At 35.6% G+C, this 19067-nt stretch overlaps 1 protein-coding gene across 5 annotated transcripts in view; it reads left to right on the top strand.

Annotated features, from left to right (window-relative positions):
- Kcnk2 (potassium two pore domain channel subfamily K member 2) overlaps window positions 1-19067 on the top strand; it is a 125586-nt gene that overhangs the window by 35993 nt on the left and 70526 nt on the right. For 3 of the 5 annotated variants that reach the window (XM_076831591.1, XM_076831586.1, XM_076831587.1), the window contains exon 3: window positions 1978-2095. The exons of the other annotated variants lie outside the window; for them this stretch is intronic. In XM_076831591.1, coding sequence (XP_076687706.1) covers window positions 1978-2095 — 118 coding nt within the window. The remainder of the gene's footprint in view (window positions 1-1977; window positions 2096-19067) is intronic. 5 annotated transcript variants of the gene reach the window in all.

The raw sequence follows: 19067 nt of genomic DNA, 5'->3' as shown, positions 1-19067 counted from the left end.
CAAGAATAAAAAGGCAATAACTGTAAAGAACCTGTTTTAAAAGGAGGATAATAAAGTGAGAACTGCCTTATCTGGTATGAAGCTTACCATAGAGAGGTAAACAGAATGAACTGTCTCAAAACTCGCTTCATTGTGTGCTGTGTACATGGGTATCTGTGTGTGTCCATTTGTGTACATTTAACATAGAATAAAGGAAGCATACTTAAGCAATATTATTCTCAATAAGCAATATATAAATGTAAACATTTTCATTAGTCCAGTAAAGATAACATGTTATTAATTTTAGAGGTATTGCTAAGCATTCATAAATTGTACAGGGTCCGTTGTGATACCCTCCTTGGATAACTATTTGCTACTGTACCTCAGGTGCCTTCATAATCTTTAGTGTGACACATTTATTTCTAACAATATCTCCTGAGGGAGTGTTCAGAAATAGAAAGCATGTATACATAAATATATTCAAAACAGCATGTTTTTTTTTTATAATGAGACAAATTTTAGGATAACATATGCATCTACATATTGGACCATGATTATGTAAATGTGCTAATGATAAAGAAAATATGCAGTGGAATCATGTTAAGATTAGAGAATGCAACATTTCATAGCATTCACAAATCCAACCATCCAACTATATAATTCACAGATCCAGCTATGTAGAAAGCATATCAAACTACCTTGAGTATATACCTATACTGTTTTAACAATAGCTGGGGTTATCTCAGGATTCAGTAATTATATGTTTAGTTTTAATTATCTTTTCAATGCATTTTCATAGTGTCTTAATTTTTTTCACAAGTATAGAAGTTTCCATTCACAGATGAATACAAATCAGATATTGTAAGAGTCAGCTTGAAATGAGATTTGAAATTCTGTTTCACCTCTTGGTTTCCTGATTTTTTCCAACTTTTTTTTTTCTAGTCACTTCCTTGGGAAACTATCTCTATTTTCTGAATGTACTTAATGACCATTTTCCATAACACTGTATAACTAAGCCAGTCACTCTTTTTGTGATTTTTGATTTTCTTATTCAGTGAAACTCTTTCAGATATTAAAAATATGAAAATTAAATGATAAAGACCTCTAAAACTCTACTTAACAACATAAATATCCTCTTCTGTATATATCTGTATATTTCTCTTCTGTATATTTTCATCTCACATGTTTTCTTATTATTTGTTCTTAGTATCTTCTCCTTTCCTTCTCCAACATCTGATGATTGAAGAAGGGATTATAATGTCATCTTTCTGTCTACCCCTCAGTAATAGTTGGAGAAGAATCTAGATCCTAATGGTCCCTATTTAAATAGTGCAGATGTTAATCTTTGGTGATTTTCATTGCTATAAAATTGATAAGAATGTATTAAAATTTGAGAAGTCTAAATCTAACTGGATTGACAAGCTTGACAGTAAATTGCCTTGCTTTTTACTTTCTGCTTCTTTCTGTCCACTTAGGCTGTTTTTTTTAGGAGGAAGAGCTTTTTAATATATGGTCACTTCAATTATAGACAACTCAGGCTTGGATGCATATGTTTAACATTTGAAATGATTACCACTTTGGAAATACTCTTTATTGATGAAACTATTACATGTTATTTAAATTGTAATTTGCAATCTGATATTTTAAACTTTAACAAATCTGTGGTGCTTATTAGAGAACATTGTTATATACTTAGTTGTTTAATTCAACATGCCACCATGTTAATTGATGATATGAATGCACATTAGTTGTACCCATTGTTTATTAGAAGCTTCATGTAGGTCCATTCACTTGATATCAAATGTATTTTTCTTACTATTGAACTGCTATGAAATTCTTTACTGTGAAGTTTTAATATCTACTTTCATTTTAAATAGAAAATTAAAACCTTAAAATTGATTCTCTTTGTCTAACTAGTCATTTCTGGGGTGGGATTGATACTGTTTGATGCCTCTCTATGATTGATGTGCACTGATAAATTTCTTTTTAAACTTGCAGCAAATAGTGGCAGCAATAAATGCAGGGATTATACCCTTAGGAAACACCTCCAATCAAATCAGTCACTGGGATTTGGGAAGTTCCTTCTTCTTTGCTGGCACTGTTATTACAACCATAGGTAGGAGACAACTTATTTTGTGTTTTATTTTGGTATAGTTTGTGACCTAAATTCATTTGTTTGAATTTATTTATATAGTTGAGCAAAAAAAGGTCTTCCGAAGGTAGAAAACCAGATTGTGATAAATTGGTTCTGAAAAGGAGTCCTGAAATTTTGAACAGAGGATTGATAGAAATGAACTAGTCATTGTTTTTGGATGCTGAGTTATATTTAAAATATATCTGAAACTCTGGAGCAACACAGTAGAGACATTTAACAAATGCATAGTAATGTCAAGACTGGCTTGAAACAATGATTTCTTAGGACAAGTAGTTTTTACTTTCTGTGTGTCTTTATTTCTTTAGTGTTGCAGGAAAGGATTTGACTACAGTTTCAGTACTCTTTCCATGAAGTTCTTTGATATCAACATTTTCAATTTGTAAATTTTAACTCTTCATTTCAACAAACTGAGTGTTGTTACATGCTCATGTGTATGATTCTTTCATGGTTCATTTTTTAATATGTTATATTTTATCAGTGGCATAAACATAAAAAAAAAGTTCACACCAAAATGCAAGGATTAGAAAAACAAAGTCATTTAGGCCCCTGAGGTTTTTCCTAATCCCACCATTTGTTTAATGTTGAAAAGGGTCACAGAGGGATCATGGCTTTGTCCTTGAGCTTCCTCATGCTTGCATTTAGCACCTTCCACACAGCAGAATGTGTGCATGTAGAAGATGTCTTCTCTCTGTGAATCAGTAAATGTCCCAGAATAGATTAAATGCAGACCCCACAGTGGAATTAATGTTTGCCATCCTGTGGGGTTTAGCAAAGATTATCGTTTTCCTGTTCAGGGAAGGGGTGAGTTTAAAACATAACTTTTAAGAGGGGAGAAAGAAGTTCACTTGTCACAGTTAAGAATGATGTTTAGGTGGGAGAAAAATCTATGTGAAAAGGGAAGTTCTTCCCTTCTGCATGTGCTAATAATGAGAATTTCTGTCACAGGACTGATTATATTGAGATTCTGAAAGTTTCAATTATATTCTGTAATGTCATCCATCAATGATAAAGTGTGTGAAATTTTTAAATCTGTGCTTTATATCAAAGTCCTCGATAAGAGAACATGGAAAATATAGGGGTAAACTCTGGCTTAAAATTCTTTCTTTGGCAGGAATCTGTAGTGGTTGCCATTGTATGAATCCACCGTGGTGCCTCTGTGCGTTGTATCACTAGTCAGCAAAATAAATATCTTACCGTGTTGATTTTTTGCCTGTGTTAGGAGGTCAGGAAACGGTGTACTCTTAAGTTTCCATCAGCTAGGTCAAAAGTTGTGTGGCTGTGAAAATCTGGAAGAAGGGCAACCTTGATTTCTAACCATAATAATAGGGTTAAGCTTGAGGCTTAGACATGTTGGCCATTTCTACCATGGAAATAACTATTTATTGTGTAAACTACTTAGAGTCTGTGTGGGGAAAAAAAGAGAGCTCACAGACTTGAGTGAGAATGGCTTGTTTCTGCCCAATGAAAACTCCAGAGTCCAAGTTATAACTCATCATGACCTCCACTGAATTATTTTGCAAGAGACTCAGTCATTATACAGACTTACTGTTGCATCATATGTTTATAAACAGTCTCGTTGTTTAAATCCCCAGATTCAGTAAGTTTTTCAGACATATACTTCAATGCATGAAAAAAAATAAACCATTATTACCAGCTTTACCCCAAATTATAGCCATTAAGCACAGTAGCTGATTATTTGGGTTATTTAAGTAGCTGCCTTACAGCCCAAATCTCCCACTGTTTCTTTCAGTATTTAGTCTTAGGTGGCTTAAGTCATTCTGAGTCACTCGTATGGGGACTTCTTACTCCATAGGCTTTTACTCCTAGGTCAAAACCCTCTTGCATCATCTTGTATTAGATTATGATTTAGGACAAGCATAAGCTTTGGCCTCTATCATGTGTCCATTTGACATCTAAATTATGGTTCCATATAATTTAAGGTATAATTATTAATATTGCTAATGATAATAATTGTATGAGTTTTGAAGTGTCTATTAGAAGTCATAGAAATTGTAACCTATTGTATTAGCTACATTGAATTGGTCATTTTAAAAATAGAATTTGGGAGGCTTATAGTAAACAAATTTCAGTGGCTTTTATAGGGTACTTAGTACACGCAGTGCTTCATGGAGCTAGACTGTTAACAATTGTCCAGGGTCTTTTTGTTCCATTTTTATCAATTTGTCTAAGAAGCAAATATGACCCTTGCTATTGTTTCAAAATATGCCCAAGGGAAGGTTAGTTGTTGCATATTAAAATTTAAAACATCATTTTACAGAAACTTTTCATATATCTACATGTTCTTTCCAAACCTTTCACAAATTCCAATCTATATACCCATAGAATATGAGCCATCCTTGAGTGTTGTTTTCTGTCCTACCCCACATCCAGTTCATCAGCCAACTATGCTGGCTCTGCCTTTAAAGTAGATCCAATTTTAACTACTGCTCACCTTTCAAACTGCCACTATTTTGGCATTCACTTTAGCATCATTGCAGAAACTTGCTTGGAACTCATCTGTGGTTTCTAGCTGTCAGAGCTTGCCTGACTCAACTAGAAAGATGAAGGTCTGAGAGGTTAGGGATTTGTAGTTGTTTGGGTCTTTTCTGTTTCCCCAGTGCTATTACATATTGGGGGCTTAAAGATTATTTTTAAAATGAAAAACAAATAGCCATCTTAAGTGATATGAATGTGATATATTGGGCATTTCTTAACACTCAAGTGATATTTATTCACTAAATTTTTAGTTTTTTGAACAGATTTTGTTATCAATTTATTTGTTCGTTTGTTTTTTCAACAATCAATAGAACATTATGCTCTGCTGCTGCAAAGAAAAAAAAATGATAACTTCTTTGACCCTAAGTAGCACATGAATTAGTCTAGGAAGCCAGAGGGTTAATAGACATTTATAATATAGTGTGCCAGGTGCTATGAATCAAGAACATTTAATGGAATGTATAGGGTGATGCTTTGCATAGATATCAGAGGAGGGGAGTATGTAAGGAATGGACAGAGGGTACTTGCCTTTCCTTAGTAGATGTTGTCCTAATTGAGAATGGAAAGAGAATTAGGGATTTGCCAGGTAAATGAAGGTGGAAAGGGAACATTTCAGACATTGAGAGTCATGCAGGAGAGACCCGGTAAGTCAGTGTGGTCTGCTGGGTACTGCAGATTATAACGGTTATAGTTGAAGGGGTTCATCCTCAGGTTCATGCAAATCAATATCAATGTAAGAGGCTCTTGTTGGACCAGCACTACTTTTTCCACTTCTGGAGTATAAAGAAGTAAGGGTTCAGTCCTTGCTTGCAGTCTCATATGAAACTATTACACATATGAAATAACTGGAGAACAAAATGTAAGTCTTGTATAATCAAATGTTACACGGGCCAATCAAATGTTGCCTGGAACAATTGTTTAAGTGCTGTAAGAACTGAGAAAGAAGGCAAGAACATGTGGGTGGAAGTGAGAGGGGAGGCTGAAGTAAAGATGTTGGAACTGAACTGTACTCGGAAGAAAATGTTTGGTTTCAGCTGATGAAGCGGGGAAGCGCCAGCCCCCCCATCTGTGCCATGATGAAGCAAAAATCCAGAATGAGTAATGAACAGGATATATTTGGGGAATAGAAAGGTAAGCATTTGAGGAGACCAAAGGAATTATTTAAAGAAGTAGTGGGAAATATTATTGACTGCTTGAGATGGGAAAAAAAGTGGGTGAATATGATTCAATTTTGGAGGATCTTTGTACCTACTATACGAAGATAGAACATGAATCTTCTGGGAAAGTGAAATTAAAGGTTCACAGTGACATTAGAAGATGTATGTGTCAGGAAGAGGAGAAATTGAACTGATAGTTCATCTAAGAGAAGAAAGAGAAGGCCTTTGCTTTGACCTACAGGAGGGGGATAAGAGTGTCAGTTGGAGAACTGGAGCTGGTGTTGAAGGCAAAACACCAAAAGAATTAGATGCAGGAATCACCTGGTCTTGGTGACTAATAGAATGAGGAAAGAGAAGTCAAAATGTTGAAAGTGAAATGAATATTTAGGCAGCACACTTGTAATTCATAGAGAATACTAGTCGTTCCTATTAAGAGAAAGGCAATAATAATTTAAAAAAAAACAGCCAAAATTTTATGTGTTATTTTAGGAAACTTTATTTTAACTGTTTTTTGCTCCCTCCCATTTTTGTTGGTTTATTCTTTCATTCAGCCAGACTAGAAATGCACAGTGGTTCTGCTCCCACCTGGAGCTTGCATCCGGGTCATAAAGATAAATGACCAATGGGAACATTAATAAACAAGACCATGAATGATTGCAGAATATGCAACAAAAGAAACTCATGTGCAATAATAGAGAGAAACCAGAGCAGCGAGTGGGAGTTGTTCTGAAGGGGCTGATGCAAGAACTCTCTGAAGAGGTGACATTTAATCTGAAACCTGAAGGATGAAAAGAAATCAGCTATGTACAGAGAGAGGAAAGATGAGTTCAGTCAGAGGGCACAGGGTGGATGTTGACATGTTCATGGAACAGGCGATGTCGTGTGGTGGACCCCAGAGGCCTGGAGGGAGGGGAGCAAGAGGAAGAAGTGAGGGTAGCAAGATGAGCAGGAGCAGTAGGACTCAGTATGTCATGTTGGCTTTCTGCAGTCGGTGGGAAGCCACTGCAAGATTTCAGCAGAAGAGAGAACTATGGTATGACTTCAGCTGCCATTCAGAAAGCAAACGCTAAAACAGGAAGGCCAACAGGAAATATGGCATACTATCTATGCATGTAAGTCAGCTTTTTGTTGATGTGACCAAAAAGTCAACCTGACCAACTTAGAGGAGGAAAATTTTATTTGAGGTTCATGGTTTCAGTAGTTCAGTTCATACTCAGCTGGTTCCATTGCTCTGGTCCCAAGAAGAGGCAGAATATTGTGACTGGAGGTCACAAAGGAGGAACAGTGATCCTGCACTCTTCCAGAGAATGGCCCAGAGACTGACCTTCTCCAGTCACACCCCACCTGCCTACAGTTACCACCCAGTTAGTGCATTCAAACTAGGAAGGACCAATTAGGTTCAGCTTTCATAATCTAATCATTTCATCTTTGCATATTCAAGCATTAACACAGGAACTTTTGAGGGATACCTCAAATCCAAACCGTAAGTCCCCCAAAGTTCATATGTTGGAAACTTAATCCCCAATGCAACAATGTCAAGAGGTGGGACACTGAAGAAATGATTAAATCGGAGGGTTCAGCCCTCATGAATTGACTTATGACATTATTGTGAAAGTGGCTTTCTAATCAAAGAGGTGGATTCCTGGTCAAAAGCTGAGTTTGGCTTCTCTCTCCTAACTTTCTCCTGCATGGTCTCTTATAAGTCAAATATATTTCTTTTCTTTATAAATTATTCTATCAATGATGTTCTGTTATAGCAACCCAAAATTAACTAAGTTGTATAATACAAAAATATATTTGTCTTGGTCCCAGGTCCCTGGCACAGAATTCTTAAAATACTCAGAATTTTCTGAGTGATGGGAATGTCCTCTGTTATTCATAATGAGCCCCTTTCAACCATACCTGAGTTTGTAGTAATGAGATGATTTCTCATGAGCTCCTGGATGTTTTTAGAATGGGCCAATAACCAGAAAAACTGCCTTAGTCTGTTTTTATTTTTTTTTTACTTCTATGATAGATTACCACAGATTGGATAATTTATAAACAATAAAAGGTTATTTAGATCATGGTTCTGAAGGCTAGGAAGTCCCAGATTGAGGGGCTGAATCGATCAAGGGCCTTCTTGCTGTATCATCCCATGGCATATGGTGGAAAGACAACAGATTTGTGTGTGTGTGTGTGTGTGTGTGTGTGTGTGTGTGTATGGGCACATGTGTGCACACACACGTGTGTGTGTGTGTGTGTGTGTGTGAGAGAGAGAGAGAGAGAGAGAGAGAGAGAGAGAGGTATAGAGAGAGAGAGAAAGAGAGAGAGAGAGAGGAGAGGAAGGAGAGAAATGAGCTAACCCCACTCCCATGATAATGATATTGATCCATTCATTGGAGCAGAGACTTCATGATCTAATCATCAACCTCTTAAAAGTCTCCCATCTTTGCATCAGTATCATTATCCTGGGAGTGAGTCAATACATTGAGGTGGTAGGATAGTGGGGTGCTAGGGAAAGGCATGGAAAATTCAAGACCTCTACTGCCCTTTCTCCACACTTCTGTACATACCCTATTCATCTCTCCTTTGGGCTGTTCCTGAGGTCTAACCTTTATAGTAAACCAGAGTTGGCAAGTGCAGTGCTTTCTTAAGTTCTCTGAGTCTGTTGAGGGAATTATCCCACCTGCAGAGGGGTTGTGAGAGCTCTTGAATATGCAGTTGGCTGGGCAGAAGTGTGGGCAGCCTGGGCTTGCCATTTGCAGCTGGGGCCTGACATGGGGCAGTCCCATACAACTGAGTCCTCAGCCTGTAGGTCATGATCTGTTTTAGTCATCATTTTTGCTGCTGTGACTAAAGACCTGACAAAAACAATTAGAGGAGGGAAAGTTTATTTTGGTGCTCAGTTTCAGAAGTGTCAGTCCATAGATGGCTGACTCCATTCCTCAGGGACCAAGATGGGGCAGAACATCATAGCAAAAGTGTGTGGTGGAGGAAAAGCAGCTCAGGGCATGATAATCAGGAAGCAGAGAGAGAAAGAGAGACTCCATTCACCAGGGAGAAAACATATACCACAAAGACATGACCCCCATGACCCACCTCTTCTAGCCACACCCTAACTACCTTCAGTTACCACTCAGTTAGTCCCTATTAGGGGATTAATTCACGGATGAAGTTAAGGTTCTCATAACCCTTATTTAATTTCTAAACATTCTTACATTGTTTCACACATGAGCTTGAGGACACCTAATACCCAAAGCATAAAAGCCCCTCCAAAATTTAATTGGTTGTTGGGCACCCATGTGGTGTCAGAGAACTGGGTGGAGGAAAAGCCTAATAAGGATGTTATTTCATTTATCCGTGTAACAGAAGATGCTGATATTAAGAAGAGAGCAGTGAGAAGGGTAAATAGTGGATAGAGAAATGATTTAGAAAGTCTGCAGATGAAGTTCTATTTTTTTCTTGGAATCATGCCTTGGGGGATTAGTGTTTAAATATTAAGTTGTTTGTGGAGGTTAATGTTTTAAATTCTAAGTTATATTTTATCTCATAAGAAATCAGTTCCTGTGAGAAAAACTCGGGGATTTTCCGTTGGAAGAGTGTAATGGACAACAGTATTAGATTTTGAGGACAGTTTAAGGATTAGAAAAAAAATCAAGATGATTTTACTTCTCGAGGGTGTTAAAATTATAATTAATAAAATGATATATTCCGTTAATGTCTAATTATACTAGCATATACTTATAATTAATATAATTTATATAATTATAAGTAAAATAATAAAATTTTCCACAATGGAAAATAAACTGGAATGCAGAGTCAGAATCTGCCCAAGTGACTCACTTAATTGTCCTGATCTCTGAGTGTCAGGATGCAAATAACAAGGACATCACTGTGGTCAGCAGTGACCGTAAGATCCCAAAGCATTCTTGTGAAGTCCAAGTGGAAAACATCCCCTTGGCGTAACATTTCTCACGTTTACAAAGAACTCTTATTTCCTACCACTTGAGACTAAATTCGGCTATGCGGCTTCTATGCTTTTTATTTACTTATCTTTTAAATTTTTATTTCTATATTTTGAGCTAGCCACTAGGGTTTTCAAGTAACTTTTACCTAGATTGAATTGCTAAAGCTACTATGATAATGATCACAGAGTTATTACAAACTTACATTTCTCCAGTATGGCATAATGTGTAATGGAATAGAAAAAGAAAAAAAAAAAGAGGAAAAGCATATGAAAGGTTTGGAGTAATTTTAACAAGCAATTCCAGATAAAAGGCAGTGTGTTTTAGAAAGACAGAGTATGTTGAGAACTATGAAACTTTAATCTTATTTTCTGTTGGATGTAGTAGGAGACTATAACTTAAAAGTGAAGAAAAATTTCAAGTGTTTTCAGGCCAGCTGGGTGACCACAACACTCACTACCTGAACTTGGAAATGAATGGCCTTGAAGCAATGATGTAGAATTTGACAGTCACCATTTCTCCAGGGGAAGATACCCTGTAGCACTGAGTGTTGAGTGCTAACTTGTTAATTTAATACACTCATAACTCCGTGGCATTTCACTAGTCCCTTAGAGAACTGTGTATTGAGTTTTGGAAGTCCATTTTAAATGAAAGTTAAGGGCTCTTTCAGACAACTCAAAAGGCAAATAATTTTGCAAGGTGACCTCCTGCTTTGGCTCTGTTATTACATTTCCCTTTGTACCAGTTTCTTAGAGAAGATGATAATTTTTTTAAAAAAGATATAATTCTGGTATTGTGTAATTGAAATACAGAAGTTGAAATTAAGTTGTTTGGGTCTTGGATTCTCTGTTACTCTTCCCATGCCCTTCAATTTACAAAAATAAAACATATCTCAGTATGTTAACATATGTTCCTGCCATTCAAAATCTGTATGCATATTTATTTATTTTCTAAGTTAAAATGTATTTGTCAGAGAAAACGCCTATGAATGGAAGTTAAGTTTATTGAGCACAAAATTATATTGGATGGGTGACACAGCTGAATTATTTCATAAATTGTATTGTAGATGCCTAAGCCAGTAATGACACAGATTAGTCATCTTTGCAAATGTATATCAGGCAAAAAGAGGTTCGAATCAGAGGACCTAGTATTCAGTCCTGCACTGGTTGAAAAAGGATTTGGAAACATTGGGATATAACCTTCCCAGGAATTAGGTAATTTTTTCTTTCTTTTTTTAATAGGAGAATTCAGAATAGTAGAGTATAGATCTAGTAGAAATTTCAGCAAGAGGAGAGCTGGCCATCGGATTTTAGCATTATCATCATCATTATCTAGGGGTTTTTCAAGTTATGAATTGCTTGTATCCTGGAAGAAAAACACATTTTTTCCTATATTTCTGCATATTTTTGAAAAGTTTGCAGTAACATATTTTAATCTTCTGGAAAGAAATCACTGTCAACTGTCATGATCTTGAAATTAACCAAAACATTGGAAGCAAGTAATTGTCATGGCCTGAATAAATGCAAAAATCTGTTTTTTTTCTTGGCTCTCCCCTGCCTAACCTCTGAAACGCAGTGCTGTTTGTCCTAGATTAAAGATTTTATAGAGCATCGGACCAAACACCACGTATGCAAGTTTTGTTCTGAATGTGGCCAAAACTAGGTGAGGTGATTATCAGGAAAGTATGTTTTGAGAGTGTCTCAAGTGTTCCACTTGATAACGAAGGAATGTAATGACATTTGTCCAGGCTTATTTAGTTTTAGCTAGTAATTATATACATATTCATTTTTTCCTCATTTCTGTTTTTTATCCTTGAATTTTTTTTAGACTTGTGCAATCTTACTCTTGGAAAATTGGCATTGTTATATAGTACTGTAAATACAGCATAATGTTTACCAAAGAAGTAAAGCATAATGCAAGTAAGACTAATTCTAAAGAAAAAGGAGTTTCATGCAGCCAGCTCTTGGCTCTAACATATCACTGGGGGGAACAGTGACAATATGAACTATTGAAGATCACAGTCATCCAAAAGATGCACATTAATTACTAATTTTAAACTTCTTCCCCTTCGAACTTTATTTTAAAAAACAAAACAGCAAAACAAGTGTCCAGGTTTAATTGATATGTCTACCTTCCCTCTAGGCTTAGATTTCCCTTATTGAAGATGCTAACAAAGAATACAATTATTCAAGGCAAGCAACAGGCAAAGAAAAAAGAAAGAAGGGGTGTGAAGGAAAAATAGTGAATTGACTGTTTTCACCCACTTTACTCTAACCACTTATCTCTGAGCACTTCTGACAGCAGATGTGCAGCCCTCCCCCCCCTGCTCCACTGTCTCACACAAGCTGTTCTCCAACAGATACCAGCAGGGTGTTCTCTAATTCAGTCCAGTTCTGACACTGTCTACCTGGAGTTAGTGTAGGATTACACAGATTAAGGATTCCTACCCACAAGACTGCATCCACTTCAGGCCCAGGCACAAGTCCCAGCCTCCCCTACTTTTGACCTATAGTCTGTAAACTGGAGGTTCCCATGAACCCCTCCTTGGGTTTGACCTTTGCAGGAGCCATTTGCAGAACTCAGGGAAACAGTTTACTTACATTTATCAGTTTATTACAAATGTATTACAAAAGATCCAGATGACAGTCAGATGAAGGGGTACGTAGGGCAAGTTATGTGGGGAGGGGCATGGAGTGCCCTTGCCCTCTCCAAGAGAAGGGTGGTTCTTCAAGCGTCTGCATGGAAGTGGAACAACCCATACATAAGCTCCCAGACTCTGTAGTGTGGTGATTTTTATGGAGGCTTCCTCATGCAAGCATGATTGACAATAAACTGATTCTCCAGGTCCTCTCCTCTCCTTAAAGGATGGCATGCAACTGAAGTTTCTAAGCTTCAAATCATGGTTTTGCCTTTATGGTGACCAGTCCCCATCCAGAGCTATTTCATTAGAAATGAAGACTCCTGTCTCCCAGGACAAGAGATTAGCAGCTCTGTGTCAAAACCAGGGTCAAAGACCAATCATTAGAGCCAAAGATTCTCCTAGCACTCCTATTTCTCAAGAATTATCAGGGTGTTAGGATCTCTGAGCCAGGAACTGGGGATGAAGACCTAACTCTGTATTTCTTCTTATAAATCACAATATAATGAGGGGTGGGAAATAAGTACTAAGTACCTACCTTTTATAGAATTTATGTTTTAGTAGTTAATTTCAGGGGTATTTGTGGACAACCTAATGAAACTATGTTTTAATTTTATTTGATACCAAAAGGGATTGTAAACATGACCTAATTAATATTATACTACAACTAAATAATGTGCTGTACATATTCACAGAGACTAGTTTCAATTACAAAGCTTTGAATAAAAATGTTTCTCCTGAATTTTTTTAATGAGTGATATGGAAGAACTTTGGATTTCATTTTAGAAAACCTAAATTTGGATTTTTGATTTTTGATTTGCAAGGGTTGTACATTTAAGCAAATCAGTTCTTTCATCCTTAATTTTTTTTTCATTTGTCAATTTGTGCCAATATTTCTCATGATCAGAATTGTTGTGAAGGTTAAATAAGATTAAATATGTGAAAATATTTATATTGGAGGAAGCCAAAAGTATTTTTATGCATTTATTTATTTCACTAATAGTTAGAAAAAAGTACACCATTTCTTAAAGCTATTATCAATATATATTAATTCTTAAATTATTTCAATTATTTCCTTCACATGACTTAATATTTTATTTAATATATTTTTATTATAGTATTATAGTTAAATAATAGTAAATCAAATTCCATGCATGTATAAGTTTGTCAAAATGTTAAATGACAAACTTATACATGCATGGAATTTGATTTCCTCCCATTTCAGTCCCCAAGTGCCCTCCTTTCCCTACTCTCCTCTATCTCCTTCTTCTCCTTCCTCTGCTCAATTGATCTTCCTTTCACTTGTGTATTTATTTATTTTTGATTGGTGCCTAATAATATGCAGAAAGGCGGAATTCACTGTGGCATATTTATACATTTGCATAGTGTGATTTTGTTAAATTCATTCCACATTTTCTCCTATTTTCTGTCTCTCTTCCCTCTCAATTTCAAAACTTCTTCTATTCCACTGATCTTTCCTATATCTTTAGGTTATCTGATTCCCCCCTCCCACTTTCCCCTTATTTTGCTGCAGCTTCCACATATGAGAGAAAACATTTGACCCTTGCTTTTCTGAGCCTGGCTTATTTCACTTAGCATGATATTCTCCATTTCCATCCATTTATGGCTGAATACACACTTCATTGTGCATACATATCACATTTTCTTGATTTGTTCATCTATTGACGGGCATTGGGGCTGTTTCTATAATTTGTCTATTGGGAGTTGTGCTGCTATAAACATTGGTGTGGCTGTATCACTATAGTATGCTGATTTTTGTTATTTTGGAGTGGGATACCTGGGTGATATGGGGGTTCCATTCCTAGTTTTTTGAGGAATCTGCCTACTGCTTTCCACAGTGGTTGTACTAATTTTCAGTCCCACTAACAATGAACGAGTGTACCTTTTCCTCACATCCCCATCAGCATTTTTTATTATTATAATTATAAATATTCTTGATAAAGGCCATTCTGACTGGAGTGAGATGAAATCTTAGTGTAGTTTTGATTTGCATTTCATGATTTTCAGTTATGTTAGACTTTTTATATATATGTATATTTGTTAGCCATGTGTCTTCTTCTCTTGAGAAATGTCTGTTGAGTTCTTTTGCCCATTTATTGAGTGGGTTATTTGGTTCTTTTAGTGTTAAGCTTTTTGAGTTCTCTTTATATATGGATACTAATCCCTGTCAGAGAAGTAGTTGACAAAGGTATTTTTTCCATTCTTTGGCCTGTTTCTTCATGGTATTGTTTCCTTTGTTGTGCACAAGTGTTTTTTGTTTTTTTTTTTAATTGATGGCATCCTGATTGTTGATTCTTGCTTTTATTTCTTGAGCCTAGGAGTCTTGTTAAGGAAGTTGGTGGCTGCACCAATGTGATGGAGTGATGCCCTTATGTTTTCCTCTAACAGTGCAATCTTTCTGGTCTGATTCCTAAGTCTTTGATGCATTTTATTTGACTTTTGCACAGTGTGAGCAATAGGGATCTAGTTTCATTATTCTACATATGGCTGTTCAGTTTTCACAACACCATTAGTGTTTAATATATTTGAAATGTAACGAGATTCATCCTCAAACCAGTTATTTCTTCAGTGCTGTATAAGACTTGACTGATTTCTTCACCTAGTTAATTTTTATTTTTGGTTTAATGAAATGTACCCACTGATTATTTTAATGATACAGAGATAATCCAAAATATGATTGCCAAAATAACATGCAGTGTCATCTTGAAGTGTTGATATACTAAAAATCGATATTAGTACAAACCTCTTTTCTATATATTTTTTGAAAGTCCATATCAGTCAATATATTAGGAAGGATATGCTAAGTTATTTTCTGTGACAATCTCTCACATCTTGGTGACTTTACAAAATCAGAGTTTACTTTTTGTTCACACTGAATGTCTCGTGTGATAGACAAGAGGTCTCTGCTCATTGTGCTTGTTCTGCCAATATTGCTTCCTCTCTCTGGCTCCTGTCCTGGTCAGTGGGAGTAAGGAGGTTGTAGAGCACATGCATACTGGTTAATCAAGCTTCATACAAGTTCGCGTGATATTTTTGACTCATTTGACTCTGACCAGACCAATTTTAGGAGCATATGTGGGGAAACACAATCCTACTGTGTGCTCAGAAAAAAACAGCATATATGGTGACAGCCCAGATGACTATTATAACCTCTTTTAAAGTTGATCTACTAGTTGATTGCCTTCCTTTAATGTTATTCAATATTTAAACTCAATAATATTTAATAGGAAAATATAGTTTATGTATTAATTTGCTTTTCTAGAATATGTCCCATTGATTCTATAACTGTGAAAGTTTTATTTTTCCCACATAATGTTGATTCCTATTGCATTACTGAGGGAAATGATGTTCCAAAAAGACTTTCCTAGACAGTGATTTTATCAGTGAATACGTCTCAAGAAAGAAAGAAAAAGAAAAAAGAAGAAGAATATGTAAAGTCCTTCTAATGTCTTTTTTTTTGGCAGAGATTTTATTGTTATTGGTGATATTATGTAGGGACTCCATAAGCATTTAGGGTTTTGTGGCAGTGATCATTTAACAAGTTCAAAATCATGATGTTGAAATATTCAAACTATTTAGAAAAATAAATGAAAAGGCTTAGTTCACTTACTGTGTAGAAGCAAAATCATACAGGGATCAACAAAGTGTGGCCTGTGAACAAAATCCAGCTTGCCACCTCTTTTATGTAATTAGTAGAACACAGCCACACCCATTTGTTTTTGTATTGACTTTGGCAGCTTTCATGCTATAATGGCAGAATCAAATAGCTATAACAGACACCAGAGGACTTCCAAAGCAGAAAGTATTTACTATCTGGCCCTTTGCAGAAACAGTTTGCCAGTTACTGGACTAAAGGAAAGAATGTAAGAAAAGGGGGAAGAGTAAGATTTGTAAACAGAAGGTGTGGATTTGAATCCTGGTCCTAATATTTATTAATTTGTGTGATTTTGACCAGATTGTTGGACTTTCCTGAGTTGTTTTCTTCACATAAATAGCCTAAATGACTTTCTAACAGATGCTTAACCATAATTGCATGTGCAATCTTATGGAATTTTATGCAAACTCAAAAGATAATGTATTTAACAATGCTTCATAACTAAGGATGCAAATAAAATTGATCATTTTTAAGAACAGATTGCATTTCATTCTTTAATAAAGTTTCAAATCAGACTTGTGACTTAATTTCTATGAAATCTGAAAGATAACCTAGATAAGCTTCTAGGATCTGTAATTACGTTTTATGGAGAGTCCACAGTGCATGACAGATTTTCAAAAAGGCCATGTTTAGCATCATTTACTTGAATAATTTCTACTTAAATTTTCAGAGTTTAAAACATCATGGTAAGTGAAGTAAGCCAATTCCCAAAACCCAAAGGCTGAATGTTCTCTCCAATAAGTGGATGCTGATCCATAAAAATGGGGTGGGAGAGTGTGAGATAAATTGAGAAACTTTGGGAAAAGGAGGGAGGTGGGGGCAGGAAAGATGGTAGAATGAGATGGACATCATTACCCTAAGCACATGTATGACAGCACATATGGTGCAACGCCATACCATGCACAATCAGAGAAATGAAGTTTGTGCTTCAGTTGTGTTCAATGAATCAAAGTGCATTCTGCTGTCATATATACCTAATTAGAATAAATAAATTAATTAAAATAATTTAAAAGTGGATGGAATTTGAAAAAATGTTATTTTTGTGGATCTTCAAAAATTTAGAAAAAACACTGCATTGGAAACATAGTAGCCATGTTGTAAGGTGGATGCCACCACTACATGACTGCTTTGAGAGCTGAGTCCATTGCTCAGGAGACCCTATGAAAATGCATTTTTTAAAAATTAGAAAGCCTATTTGTGATGTTTAGATCTGAGTGATATTATAGTGTCAGATATTTTCAGTTCTCCTCAATTGCTACAGATTCTGAGTTGTTTTCTGTAAGCATGGTGAGATCTGTTGTATTTTAGAAAACTGGAGTGCTACTGATCTCAATCTACGACATCCTGGGTTAAAAAACAAAATCAGAATTTGATGAAAAAATTGAAGGAAATGAAATCTAAGTACTGGAAAAATAAGTCAATAAGTTGTTTGGGGGCTAAGTCAGGGATTAAAATTGCAGTTCATGACAATAAGTAGGAGGTTGTTATGATAAGGACACAGTTAATATGGATAATGATAAGCTCTGTCTTTAAGCAATGTTTCCTGGTCGACTTTTACAAATGTTGGCTGAGAGTTTGAAGATGTATAGTGCTAACTGCCTTTAAAAATTCATGGCAACTCTAGGAAGGATCTATAAATAGAGACAACTCAAGATAGATGTTTTGCTTATGTCAATATAGAAAGGATATCAATTTTACATGGCAATGTTGGGTATGAAAATAGTGAGGAATTAATGGTAGCTCACTTGAAGTCAAATGCTGTATGCTTTCACTTAAAAATAAATATGAAAGACATGTGCATGAATCAAACAAACAGATGAGAACCAAGCAAGCTGTCTAAAGAATGCTATGTAGCATGACAGATAAGTCCTTCCCCTCAGTCTGACCCCCTGCCCTGTCTCTTATCTCCTATAGACTGAGCCATGGATACTGATACCATTTCTTGTTATCAACCTAGATATCATTTGTGCTTATGTATGCATGTGTGACACAGTTTATGTGTCTGTAATCAATATAGACTTGCTTCTTTATTATACAAGAGAAATTTGCTCTGTAACTTGGTACCTCCACATAATAAGAAATCATGAAAAATTTTTGTCATTTCTTGAAGACTTGGTTTATTATTGAAGCAACTACCTATCATTTTGTTTTAAGGATCTGTCATAATTTCTTTAATCCCCTATTGATGACTGTTTGATGTATGCCAGTATGTACAGAACTCTACTGGATATTTAAATTATACACACAATTTCATTTTTCTTTATCTGGTACCATTGTTTTTGTTTTTGGTTTTGGTTTTGTTTTGTTATTGAATCCAGGGGCACTTAACCACTGAGATATCTCCCACCCTTTTTATATTTTACTTTGAGACAGGATCTTGCTAAGTTGCTTAGGGTCTTGCTAAATTGCTGCACCTGGCTTTGAACTTGTGATCCTTCTGCCATAGCCTCCCTAGCTGCTGAGATTTTTGGCATACAACACCATGCCTGGCTTTGGTACCACTTTTTAACAGTAATTTTACTGTGATTTTTTTAAAAAAATCATGATTATGGGACTTTTTAAAAAAATCAAAGTATACATATAGGTATATCCTTTTTCCCATGTGGTAATATGTGATAATATTAAAGTATAAATATACCAAAATGTATAAAAAAGGAAAAATCACTAGATCTGACCATATTTCCTTAATGCTACTATGTATCTGCTTGACATTGTTGATATAATATATAATCACTGGTTTTAGAGATACTTAACATGCCAGTATACATGATCTTCATGGATTTTCTAATTTCCATTCAATGACTTTCAAATTAAACAATAAAAATAAAGTAGTAACTCAGCTCTATTAATATGAACTTCAAACGTATAGAAAGTCATCACTTAATCTACTTGTTGGTACAATTCTTGCTAGTCACACTATACTACTTTACTTTTGTAAAGGGAAGACAAATTTTTGTTGACCTGTTTTCTAGGCAAGGTGATCCATTTATCTCAAGTATTTTATCATCCATGTAGGATC

The sequence above is a fragment of the Callospermophilus lateralis genome, chromosome 13 (assembly GCF_048772815.1).
Source record: "Callospermophilus lateralis isolate mCalLat2 chromosome 13, mCalLat2.hap1, whole genome shotgun sequence".
Classification (NCBI taxonomy): Eukaryota; Metazoa; Chordata; class Mammalia; order Rodentia; family Sciuridae; genus Callospermophilus; species Callospermophilus lateralis.
The sequence above is the reverse complement of the archived record's forward strand: the minus strand, read 5'-3'. Positions and strand labels throughout refer to the sequence as shown.